Source organism: Gigantopelta aegis, chromosome 7, assembly GCF_016097555.1.
Source record: "Gigantopelta aegis isolate Gae_Host chromosome 7, Gae_host_genome, whole genome shotgun sequence".
Classification (NCBI taxonomy): Eukaryota; Metazoa; Mollusca; class Gastropoda; order Neomphalida; family Peltospiridae; genus Gigantopelta; species Gigantopelta aegis.
In genome coordinates, this window is record NC_054705.1 from 31522562 (window position 1) to 31536177 (window position 13616).

The window sequence follows — 13616 nt, forward strand, 5'->3', positions numbered from 1 at the left end:
ATAATTACATATATATTTTGGGACTTTTCGTTGCCACTCCTGTACGGCTCGGAAGAGCAGGTCCAAACCACACCAGCACCGATGACAGGTGTGTGTGTGTGTGCGTGTACTACAACCCTATGACATGACATAAGGTGCCACTTTCTTTTAGGAAGGCCTGTGTTTGGACCCATAGAATACCTGGATAAGTCCCTGACTTGTGTGTTTTCTTTCCATCAGTAATATGTATACAGTTTTGTAGAATTTATTGTTAATGGAAAATTCTTGTTTTTGTTTTGATCTTCCATATTTTTTATTATAAATTTTAAACTTGTGAGTTGCAGTCCAGTTTTAACATGCAGGTGGTATGCTGTTTGTCTCAGAATTAATGTGATTCACATGACATACACACCTTAGGTTCCATTGTTTAACAAGCTTACATACATACATACATGTATGAATAATCCAAAATAAGAATTTGTTCAGACTGCTTACTGTTTATAAAATGCAGATGGCGTTTGACACATTTTACATAAACACACTGTCAAAGTAAAATGAATTTCAAAATTGTTTCAGCACTTAAAAAGAAGTAGTTATTCAAGTATCTTACTCAAAAATTACATTTTTAAAGTCTTTAACAAACTGGATATTTGGATATATTGCTAAAGTTATCCATTATTCGCGCTCACTGTTCTGTTTGTTTAATAGGTTGGTTAAATAATAAAGTTCAAATGGATATCCCATGTATATTTACATGTATGATCTTGGTAAATGATCAGATTTTTAAAAAATGAGCTTGTTGGTCCATGCACCTTTGATATTTAATGGCCAAAGTGTTTTTCTTGCTTGGGTATCATATTCATCCATTATTTTAGTGTTTGGTAACGCTGTTCCATGGGAGTTCAATGCATATTGTATTGTCTCCCATAATTTTTTGTCTTTAATTTTAAATAACCATTAGGTGTATGTTTTTTGTAAGTCAAGATTAATTTATTTGTGCTGTTGTCTATTTTCATCATGTTTTATTTAATGAAAAGATTTAATAAAACAATTTCACTATTTAAGTCTGGTAGCTATAAACATCAAACCACTACATTAAAGTATTTTTCAGAATTGTGGTTTAAAGCATTTTTAAAATCCTCAAATACATTAGGAGCTTTTTCTACGTTTTAATGTCTCGTGGTGTGTGTGTGGGAGGGGGTTGGGGAGGGGGTTGGGGAGGGTGGTAGATTTCATGACAACACAATTGCAGTATTTATATTCTGAGAAGATAAGCCGACATGTTTCATTTTATACATTTTTCGTTTACTACATCTGTTGTGGAGATTTGTGGTAGAGTTCATGTTGTCATTTCATTACTTGTTACGTTTAAGATCTGTGTCAGTCGGGATTTTTTCAGTTTCAAATATCCATGTCAGGTATAGCATCTTATTTTGTAAAATAAAGATCATTTTTATAAATTGATGCAGAAAGAAACTAAGCGTTGTTTTGCTTTTGTTCTCAACACCCAGTTTGATTTCTTGGGGAAAGGGATATTTGTTTTAAAATCTACATATACATTTAGACTCGTAAGCGTAACGACCAGAGTTCGGTGCTTGGGCAAAAATGAGCTGGCCTGAAACCATGTATTTGCATCATTCTACCCACAATAATGGTTGTAACCCAGGTAAAAAAAAATGAAAAAAAAATTGTGCTGATTCGTTTGCAACCCTGTAATTTCAGTGTAAAGCTGTTTGACAGCAACGTTAATATGAATGATTCGAAATCGGCCTTCTGTCCGCCCCGCCCCCCCCCCCCCCCCCCCCCCCCCCCCCCTTCTCTCCCTACAAAAATGGGAGCCCGTAGGTTATTTTGTGATATGATTGTATCCATACTAAGAATGCAAGAACAAAAGCAACTGCCAAGAGATCTTTTTGTGTGCACTTTAGCATAGAATAATGCATAACTACAGTCGTTGGGTTATGTTAAATTACTTGCACTGTTTTGACTCATAATATTGCGAGTAATTTTGTACAAATAATAAATGCTAGTTCTCCATGAAGAAAATGCTAATGCAAATTAAATTTTCAACAATTTTGAAAGCTGGTACGTAGCGAATTTAAAGGACGGGTATTGAATCTAAACGGCTGAACGTTTCACAATTAAACGTTTGTGTCCATATGTATAGAGGGCGGGACAGCGCGCGATCGATGTGGGATCGATCCCCGTTGGTGGGCCCATTGGGGTATTTTTCGTTCCAGCCAGTGCACCATGAAGGCTGTGGTATGTACTACCATGTCTGGGATGGTGCGTATAAAAGATCCCTGTCGTGGGTGCAGGTGCCGGCTTCGACTAAGACAGGAAAAGGTTTAGAGGGGATCGCCCGCGCTGGCATGCGCAAGGGAGCACAGCCTGACCGGGATCGGAAGATGGCAAGGGTGGTGGGTTTGGTGCTATTCAATTTGCAAATGTCCCGTGGGTTTAAAGTCAAAAGCTGTTGCGTAATTTCGTGTAGGAATTTTAACGCATAATTTAGAACGCTTCACCAAAACTGAAATTGAGCTAGTTTCGACGTAGTTGATGGCCACAGATCACAGTTATCTTCCCATTTGGTTGTCGAAAATCCGGAAATTGTCCGCGTATGTAGTCAGATGTTTGACTCTGATTATTTCATGGCAGACAGCTTTGAAGTGGCAACTGTTTGACTGAAGTTGACAGGGGAGAACATGTAGTTTGTAAACATGTGTAATTTGTTGACATTGAAGATTTGTTTGTGGTAATTCCGGCCCATGTAAAAGTAGTGCTTTTTGTGTAAAATGGGTGTACTCCGGCCAAGTTTAGTGGGTGCTTTTGTTTAAACCAATATCCTGGGAGAAAGAGCTGAACAACGGGTTGTCCTTTTCAGGGTATGTTTGCACCAGGCAAAGGTACATACCAAAATCCATGGGCCTGCTGATATTAATAAAAATGTTATAGCCACTAACGCTATATAAAAAAATATAGCGTAATTAATTGTGGTCTGTGGGCTGGTCGAATGCTAGCTCGTTGCTGGAATCTTGTCTTCGTGGAGGCTTAGGACTGCCGTTGGGGGACCGTTTTGAGAGTGTCCTGAGAAGGGCACAATAGATTGGTGGGAGGCACCCTAGGGGAGTATAGTTGAAATGACTGTTTGTAATGGCCCTTAAAAGGGGCTTCATGTCCGGAAGGTAATTTCTGTCCTCAATGTTGTAATTTATTTAACGACACCTCAGCATATTTTATAAACTACTACTATAATTTTGATGTCGAACATTGAAACTTCTGGAGGGAGGGAGTGCGAGGGGGACCCGCTGGGCCGCTGCTGCCACACAGGTTACTCCTTTCAAAAGTAAGCAAGCGATTTTTATATGCACTTTCCCATAGAATGACCGTATATACCACATTCTTTGACATATCAGTTTCTCACTCCAGCCAGTGCACCACGACTGGTACACCAAAGACCGTAGTATGTGCTATCCTATGGTGCATATACAAGATCCCTTGCTGCTAATCGGAAAGAGTAGCCCACGAAGTGGCAACAACGGGTTTCTTTCCTCAATATCTATGTGGTCCTTAACCATATAACCGTAAATAAAATGTGTTGAGTGCGTCGTTAAATAAAACATTTCCTTCTTTCTTTGATATATCAATCGTGGGGCACTAATTGAGAAGAAAAACATGAAAGTACACCGAGGGAGGTCGATTCTGCGTCGACCCATCGCACCTCAAGCGAGCACTCTACCAATGAACTACATCCACCCGTCTGTTGTCAGTACGTGTTACAAGCATGTTCTATGGATCTCATTGGTGGCAACAAGGGAATCCTATTGCAAGTGTACAGGTATTTCGAGTTACAGTCGTGTTCCTCTAACTTTACGTATGGTTTACACCAAAGCTACCTGTATTTCGGGTTATACTACTAAACCTTTCCTACGACTGTCGAAATGCTATCGTGGTGGACACGTAACACCAAAATATTTATGACTGCTTCGAGTTACAAGCCCCATAATAGCTATAGTCCTAGTTTGTTTTATTTAACGACGCCGCTAGAGCACATTGATTTTTTATCTTATCATCGGCTATTGGACGTCAAACATATGGTCATTCTGACACTGTTTTAGAGGAAACCCGCTGTCGCCACATAGGCTACTCTTTTTACGACAGGCAGCAAGGGATCTTTTATTTGCACTTCCCACAGGCACACCTACCCATTGAGCCTTGCGGAGCACTCACTCAGGGTTTGGAGTCGGTATCTCGATTAAAAATCCCATGCCTCGACTGGGATCCGAACCCAGTACCTACCAGCCTGTAGACCGATGGCCTGCCACGACGCCACCGAGGCCGGTTTAGCCCTGGTTTAAGTCATTGACGAGATGTGCATAGTGGTGACATGTGAAACCATTACATCAGAATCTCATCACTAACCCAGTGTTCTGGAGAAATATACTAGCCACAACGAAGTTGAAGTTTGTTTTGTTTAACGACATCACTAGAGCATATTGATTTACTAATCATCGGCTATTGGATGTCAACACATTTTGTAATTTTGAGAGTCTTAGAGGGGAAACCCGCTACATTTTTTTCCATTAGTAGCATGGGGTCTTTCATATGCACCATCCTACAGACGGGATAGTACAAACCACGGTCTTTGACATACCAGTCGTGGTGCACTGGCTGGAACGAGAAATAGCCCAATGGGCCCACCGACGGCGGTGATAGGTAATGAAAAGTAGGTTACAGACTTGAATAAAGCTTTTACTCACAGCTTCTTTGGTTGCCGGTAAATGCATTAAAAAAATCCAAGATTGTGACATTTTAAAAAAAAATTTGATCAAGTAGGGCACCTGCCTAAAAACTGCATGGTTCACGTGAAACTTCTTCTTTTTTTTTTTTTTTGATTAATGATAACACTTTTCCTGTTTGATAAGGGTTGGGAGGATATAAATTTCTATGCAATCTGGCTTCGGATAAGCATACCACCAAAATATAAACTGAGCATTCTGAACTGTGGTCGAGCCCTGTCATGTTTGAATGATAGGATATCCACCATGGGGATGAGACAGGTAGCGAGATGCCTGCAAGTGAGTAATTCCGGCATCCATTAACTGCAAGAGTGTTTCCATACCACTGTCACAGCAAATGGGCTACCCCTCTCGGACGCAGTGTTCTTGTAAATTGTATAGCTCGGATAGTCCTAATTTTGAATATAATATTCATTTGATTATGGAGTTTATTCGTCAGAGCCGGTTTATCCTAGAAGCACATGTAGCACGTGCAATGGTTGCCCAGAGTTTGGGGGCCTCGCGGTGATGTGTACATTTATTTTCCTCAGGTCATTTTTCCCCTCTCCCCGAGGGGGTTACCAAATATATATCCTGGGAAAGGGGTCCCGCTGTTATATGTGCTACAGGCCCCACGGATCCTTAAACCGGCTCTGCCATTCATGTTGGTGAACGAATCTAGGTCAACGTATTATGGTGGATAATAAAATACCAGTGGCGTTAGGGGGCGCAATACTTGCCTTGCCTCGGGCGCTAGCAACCAACGCTACGCCACTGTATAATACCATTAAGAAACAGGAAAACACATTGTTTTTGTTAGACTGCTGCATTATTATTATTATATTCATTATGCTTAATTTTACATCCATGGTTTCACAAACACGATTTTCATAGCCTATTCTGCGCAGCCTGGACATCAATATGGTGGTTCGGTTTTCTTCGGATAGCGGTATCATCACGCGGAGACAAGTCACGTGGTTCACGAATGCACTCGTCTAAGGCCGATGATTCGTCAGTTGGTTCCACAAAGACACTGTTTTGAAAGGACTCCACGTGCTGTCCTTTCGTTGCCACTTTGCAGCCTGGGGGGCTGACAACTCCCCAATTTTGTTCAGGCTGTTGGTTGCTCGGCGACGAGGCCAGGTAGCTAGGCGACGTCGACGAATGGCAGTTCGTGGGTGAGTGTAGGATGTTTGTGATCCCCACTTGCATTGTTCTGTGCGCCTCCTCTGGGTATTCCTGCACGGGGCTGGAGGAAAACACGGTCATGGCGTGGGACGCAGTTTCTGCCTTAAAAAACAAGAAAGGAAATGGTTTATTTAACGACGCACTCAACACATTTTATTTACGGTTATATGGCGTCGAACATATGGTTAAGGATCACAGAGCCGTACCCTGACCAAAATCCATGGGGGGGGGGGGGGGGGGCACTAAATTTTATAAATAATTTTTAACATACTATAAAGATTAAACATTTCTATGCTATTACTGGAGATATATAAAAAAAAAAAAAGGACAAGATTCTCAGGGGGGGGGGCAGCTACCCCCCCCCCCCCCCCCCCCGGAGGGTACGGCCCTGGGATCACACTGCTATTGAGGGAGGAAACCCGCTGTCGATACTTCATAGGCAACTCTTTTCGATTAGCAGCAGGGGATCTTTTATATACACCATCCCATATATAGGATAGCACATAAGACGGTCTTCAATGCACAAGTCGTGGTGCACTGCATGGGCGGATCCAGGAAATATTTTTAGGGGGGGACCAAAAAAGAAGGGCACATTGACTCGTCAAAAGGGCACCTTACTACAAGTTTTGATATTTACAATTAATATGAATTCCTACAGTTCTACGTCATAATATACTAGCAATAATGAAGTAAATTGGCGTCACTCGCGTTAGAACCTCAATGGGGCCCCATTGAGACTCAATAACACAGACACATATCTGCAAGCTTGCGCATGTACACGAAAATCTTGATTTCATTTATCTACAATATAATTATTGTTTACTTAAAAAAAAAAAATTCTACAAACAAAAAGGGCACTTGGACATTTTGAGGGCACTTGAACAATTTTTTGGGGGGACGCGTCCCCCTGGTCCCCCCCCCCCCCTTGGATCCGCCCATGCACTGGATGGAGCGAGAAATAGCCCAATGGACCCAATGACGGGGATCGATTCCAAACCGACCGCGCATCAAGCGAGCGCTTTACGTCTCGCCCCCGCCTTAAAAACAAAACAAGAGAAACGTTAGGCCTATATTAGTAGTCTTGTACAGTAGGTTTGTTTTGTTTAACGGCACCACTGGAGCACATTAATTAATCATCGGCTATTGGATTTCAAACATTTGGTCATTCTGACTCGTAGTCATCAGAGGAAACCCGCTACATTTTTCCTATGCAGCAAGGGTCCTTTTATATGCACATTCCCACAGACAGGAAAGCACATACCACGGTCCAATTGTGGCACTGGTTAAAACGAGAGAAAAACACCAAAAAACCTCAATCATTTGAATGGATCCACCGATGTGGTTCGATCCTGCGACGCAAGCACCTCAATCGAGCACTCAACCAACTGAGCTAAATCCCGCCCTTTCTTGTACAGTAGGGGATCTTGAGATAATTCTTTCTTACATCATTCGGTATTTATGCTAACGCACATACATGTATTATCGATTAACAGACACACTATCCAACCAAACAGGCAAAATAGAAATTGATAGCTTTGTAACCTAAAACTGATTGCTTTGTGACAAATAAAGGCTCCTAGAGACTGGATATGGCGCATGCGTGCGGTCTGTCTGAACAAAAATCGAAATATATTAATTTCAATGAGAGCGTCTGCACACACAGCCGATTTACTCTAGTAACATGTGCTACGTACACCGCGCTTTAGGGGGCCCCGCGGTGATCCGAGAAGGTTGCAAAATATATATCCCGTGAAGGGGGAAACGCTGTGATTTGTGCTACCTGTTTGTGCTACAGGCCTCGCGGATCCTTAAAACGGCTCTGTCTACACCGAATGCGTGGGGCTGCAAAACGCATACGGCCAGCCGCAATGCAATAAATCGTACATGGTGTGTATGCTAAAAACGCAAGTCGCAGACATATCAGACGCAAATTCGATCGCACGCACGCGCCGCATCCAGTCTAAGTGCAAGCGCCGTAAATAAGTGTAAAGCTGTATCCTAACCGGCCGCGAGAATTTATTTTAGAAATCAGCGGTTTCAATTGCTGCAAATCTGGCTTTTAAATATGTGTAATAATAAATGCTTCTATTTTGTGTTTCTAAAACAGCTGGCTAATCGTTTGAACAACTGGTCCCAAAATATATCAATATATGAGTTTTTGAAGATAACGTTGAAACATGTAAAAGGATCATTATTTCTTTAAATTGTTTTTTAAAATACATATATACTGTACACTTGTTTTCTTTTATCATTTTTATATATATATATATATATATATATATATATATATATATATATATATATGTATATATGTGCATATGGTCTTACATACAACAAAAAATTGAACTGAATTGAACTGAACTGAACTGAACTGAATTGAACTGAATTGAATTGAATTGAACTGAAATGAAATGAACTGAACTGAATTGAATTGAACTGAATTGAACTGAACTGAATTGAACTGAACTGAATTGAACTGAATTGAATTGAATTGAATTGAACTGAACTGAACTAACTGAACTGAACTGAATTGAATCTGGTTTCTTCTTCCTCCTCCTTGAGAATATGTAAGAAATAGAATACGACATTCGTGCTCGTTAGAAACCATTTATCTTACATCTCGTTTAAAACGGTTTCCAACTCACTTTCGCTCGTTAGATACATTTTAAAGAAACCCGTAGGTTAAATGGTATGGTATTTAACGGTAACACATGTAGTGATTCTTTAATTACCCTCACGATACAGAAAGTCGGGGGGTGGGGGGGGGGGGGGGGGGGTAAGACAGTCGATAGACGTGTGTTCCACATCTGTTGTACTCATTAATTGTAACTTATGGAATGAATTCCGTATACGCATTCCTTAGGTGTGTTATATACTTGCATACTGCCCTGTCAATGGGCGTTGGCTCAATGCCAACATGATTTGCAGTCAGAGGGGTGAGGCGGTTGATACACGTGTGTCCCAAATCTGATGTACTCATCGATTATAACTTAGGGACAGAATTCCGTATATGCATTCCTTAGGGGTGTTAAATACTTGCATATCGCCCTGTCATTGGACGTTGGCTTAATGCCAACATGATTTGCTGTCTGATGGAAATCCATTATTTCAATCCAAATTTAAATCGATGTCTCCCCGCTATAATACTAATAATTAAAATCACTGAAACCCATCAGATTATTTTCAATAATTTTGCCAGTAACGAGTTATGTCTCTCTTGTGTCTTTGCACCAGCAATCAAAGAGTTAAATATGTGTTATTAACTCAATGTTGCATTAAACTGGTACACTGTTAAAGTAATTTATTATAGAACATTTAGTGAAATATCTTAAAATATCAGTGAACTAAAAGTGTTATCAGTCACTTAGTGACGATAACACATTTTAGCGTAAAACGTTCACTATTTCACTCAAAACGTGTTATTGTCACTGTAGAAAGTGTTATCTTCACTATGAGAAAGCCAGAACTATTTTGCTGCTGGCATTTTAAAAATAAGGGTAAATTGCCAAAATTTATATAAGCGCGGCTCGTGATATATGACTGCAAACTTCACGAGATGAGATATAAATCATATTTGACAAAAAAACATGAAATACCCTCTATTAAGTTGCCATGCAACTAGCGGGCTATGTGAACACTGCGTTCATGTTCGAAGTTGGGAGCAATGACTCTTTTGCCTCCCACACACTTGCGACATACATGTATATTCAAACAGATTTTCTTTATAAAACGTCGTCCATATTATGTCAACACAGCTATCAGCGTACTGAGGTCAGGTCGCTTTAAACCAGGACAAACAGCTTGAGCGAGGTCGTTGCACTCGTTATTAAACTACCGTTCATACTACACGCTTCAGCGGCGCCGCATAGCAGCCTGTGTGCGCATTCGTGTATTTATAAACACTACACAAAGACTTGATACGCTTACATAATTGTCGTGTAGGCAGGGTGAGATACTTTATTATCTAAATGTGCACAACTCGCGCCCAGTGAAAGAATGTTGTCTGCTCATAGTGTGAAATAATACCCCCCACTACCCCCACCCACCCACGGTGATACTAAACTGTATTTGATTATTCTTGTATAAGTGGCTGTGCTTATTACTAGTTATCGATCTGTTCTTCTTCTTTTTTTTAAAGTAATAAATAGAAAGAAAATATCAGGACAAGAATTTCAAACTCCCATGTAGGTTTGCAAACGATTTTTTTTTTTTTTTACTATGACCAGTATGGGTGAGTATAGGGTGAGTATTGCTGTATTATTTACATCTTGACCGATGGTTTCACGATTTGCACAAACATAGAACATTTTTTAAATATATTTTAAAAGCACTTTTATTCTTATTTTCATGTTGAGCCTAACAATATTTATTATATAACATTTAGTGAAATATCTTAAAATATCAGTGAAATGAAAGTGTTATCAGTCACTCGGTGACCGAGTGACTGATAACACACTTTAGAGTGAAAATTTCACTATTTCGCTCTAAAATGTGTTATCGTCACTGTAGGAAATGTTATCTTCACTGTAAGAAAACCGGAACTATTTTGCTGCTGGCATTTTAAAAATAAAGGTAAATTCCCAAAAGTTATATAATAAATAGAAAATGTCATGTATTTTTGTCAAATATGATTTATATCTCATCTCGTGAAGTTTGCAATCATATCACACTCGTAGCGCAAGCGCGACTCGTAAGATATGATTGCAAACTTCACAAGATGAGATATAAATCATATTTGACAAAAAACATAAAATATCCTCCATTGATTAACCAACAATTTGTTGATGGTACGGCAGGCCTCTGAGAACTGAAAATCTGCGTGACCCATTTATTGGTTACGCAGAAACAGGGGCGTAGGCTAGGAGGTTCTAAAACATACACATAGAGTTTCTGGTGGTGCAAAAACAAAAGAATGCCAGACAACTCGGACCCGTGGACAACTCGGCCCAGACAACTCGGCCCACGTCGAGACAGCTCGGCCCATAGTTCTGAGACAACTCGGCCCACCTCAAGACAACTCGGCCCGGAGTCCAGAGACGACTCGGCACATGCACAATATTGTATATTGTTGAAAAATATTGTTGAACAAGTGTTGTTTTTTAAATTAAAGTATTCTCACAGAAATAAAAGAGTGTGTTTTTTGTTAGTTTTGAATTAGTCTCACCTTAACATAAACGTCCCGAAACGAAGTGTCATGTCGGATTGATAAATTGCTGATCCATTTATCTTTGAAGATAGTTTCCGCTGTTCGAATAATTTGTTTTTGTTCTACAATCAGTGACCTAAACATTGGAGATGATCCCAGAAAAAAACATGCAAAAAGTATTTATCGTTGTAACAACACTCGCGGATATAGCCTCCTGACTTCCTGCTTTTAAGAAGTAATTCCAATTGGTGAGCATGATGCCATTTTCAAATAATGTATATAACCGTCCGAATTATTGGACTTATCACTTTCTAATATCACTTTCCAACAAAATGCCGACATATCCGTGTTCCTTTTGTTCCAATGAAGTTCGACCCAGACAACATGCATTACGCTGCGACGTTTGTTCACGATGGCAACACCGCACCTGTAATACTGTCGTAATTTTACTGCTTTGGCATATGAATACTGTATTGATTGAGAAATACTAGGATAAATTGTTCAATTCTGCTACTTGAAAATCTGATTTCGACATATAGCCGCTTTCCGCAAGTATCAATGAACCCGTATCAATAACTCGGGGCCGAGTTGTCTCGGACAGCTCGGCCCCGAGGCCGAGTTGTCTGGGCCGAGTTGTCCATGGGTCCGAGTTGTCTGGGCCGAGTTGTCCATGGGTCCGAGTTGTCTGGGCCCCAAACAAAATAGAAAAAGGTCCACTTGGTTCATATCAAAAAATAGGTTACGCAAAATTAAATTTGCGCGAATTTCGATCGTTCTCGCAATTTTCTGAGGCCTGTAATAGTCTTCACCTGAGATAAACCCAGCGAAAGCTGCCTATAGACTACGTACGATTAATGTTGAGATAGAGAGGCGATATCATTTGGTACTTATTATATTAAAATATGTATGTACGAGAAAGTAGATTCGTGAAAAATAATTATTGATGAATATTAATTATTTTACAGTGCATTCTCCAATTTAATCCATTATTTATTAAAATGTTTAACTTTACTGCCAAATTAATTACCATTTTATATTTTTAATGAAGAAAACAGAAGGAAAGAAAGAAATAAAGAAGAACAAATATATTAAAACTGAAATGAAACTTTACAAAACTATAGTAACTGAAAACGACTGAATCCCAATCGAACTTAACAATATTGTTTCTGATGGGTTTTTTTTTTTTACCAGTTATTCTTGTAAGAAGTTGATTAGCCTCTGTATACGCTCAGTGCCAGCACATTAAAATCCTGATATTCCTAAATAAATTTAAAAATATATTTTAAAATAAAATATTTTTAAAAACGAATAACAATAAATAAAATAAAATAAAATAAAATAAAATGTAATGTAATAAATAATAATAAAATATTCAAATATAGCACGTGCAACTTTAAGATTCCTCTTTAAAATACAAATACAAATATTTTATGTACATACCTCATCACTCCATGATGAATCGTATCTCCATTCAGTGACGTAGTGTTCACTATTTCTTGTGAGAAAATTGTATGTCACGGTGCTTCCCACCAAACTCAGTGCATTTTTCACTGTTACGTCAACAGGAAGCACGGACACGCCACGTTCCTTTGCACGCACTGTCTTGTTGTTCACGCGCACGAGACTGTCTCCCACAACGTCTAGCAGCGAGCATCTGGCAACACGTGCATTTGTTGTGGTGGCGATATCGGAGCGCGGGCCGGTCACGTGCGCGACCTCGCCATTGCCAACATAGAGCGCCCAATGCGAATATATGATTCGGTCAATCTCGACAATATCGCCGATCTGCAGTAAGGCGCGTTCAGTGAGTTCTTGAGCCGAAACAAAAGAGTCCAGAGTAGCGATTTCTGTTTTGAATCTCCGACACGAAAGATGTAAAACCCCGTCGTGGATTGCTTTCGACTTCGACATGGAAGATGATGACAGGCGGAATGGATCGTAAGGCGTTCCGTATCTACAGTCCAGAGAGCACGAGACACGCCGATACACAACACGTCGTGTGTAATGTATGCTCGCTGCTGAACTGGGTCAAAACATTCAGGTGGAAATTTTTTCCTTTATGCCCCACTGACTGCAGCTGTGCATGCACGGATACAGCTGGCTTCAGTAAACGGCGAAGAGAGAGAGGGAGGCAGGTTTTATTGCAGAGCCTGTGTAGTGCATCTAAAAATGGCGGGCTGGCGGGGGTGGGGAGAGAAGGCACTAAGTGCGATGGCACGGGGACGGAAATTAATAGACACCGAAAAGTCAAAACCTGTTTTCAGGAATCCTGGACATGCTTCCCTGAGAATATATTGAATTTTAGGTGTTCAAATACGGAATTTGAACACCGTAACGGAGAAAGGTTCCGCGGCTCCTTGTATGGGGTGGGGTGGGGGTAGGGGGTGCAACACTTGTTGCTATAGGTGAACTGAAAGATGACATTGCAGTGATGGTAAGGACGATAGTAATGACAAAAGTAAAGGTTCATCTATCAGTATCACTTTAACATTAGTAAGGATTCGGGATTTAGCACAGTCGGTTGA

The 13616-nt window shown here is 40.2% G+C and overlaps 1 protein-coding gene across 1 annotated transcript; it reads right to left on the reverse strand.

Moving 5' to 3' along the window:
* Positions 1-5567: 5567 nt before the first annotated feature.
* LOC121377094 lies at positions 5568-13142 on the reverse strand. Its single transcript, XM_041504969.1, has 2 exons — positions 12532-13142; positions 5568-6047 (listed from the first exon to the last, which is right to left on the reverse strand). Exons 1-2 carry the CDS (start codon positions 13000-13002, stop codon positions 5646-5648), a joined length of 873 nt encoding a protein of 290 aa, XP_041360903.1. The 5' UTR covers positions 13003-13142; the 3' UTR covers positions 5568-5645.
* Positions 13143-13616: the final 474 nt, after the last annotated feature.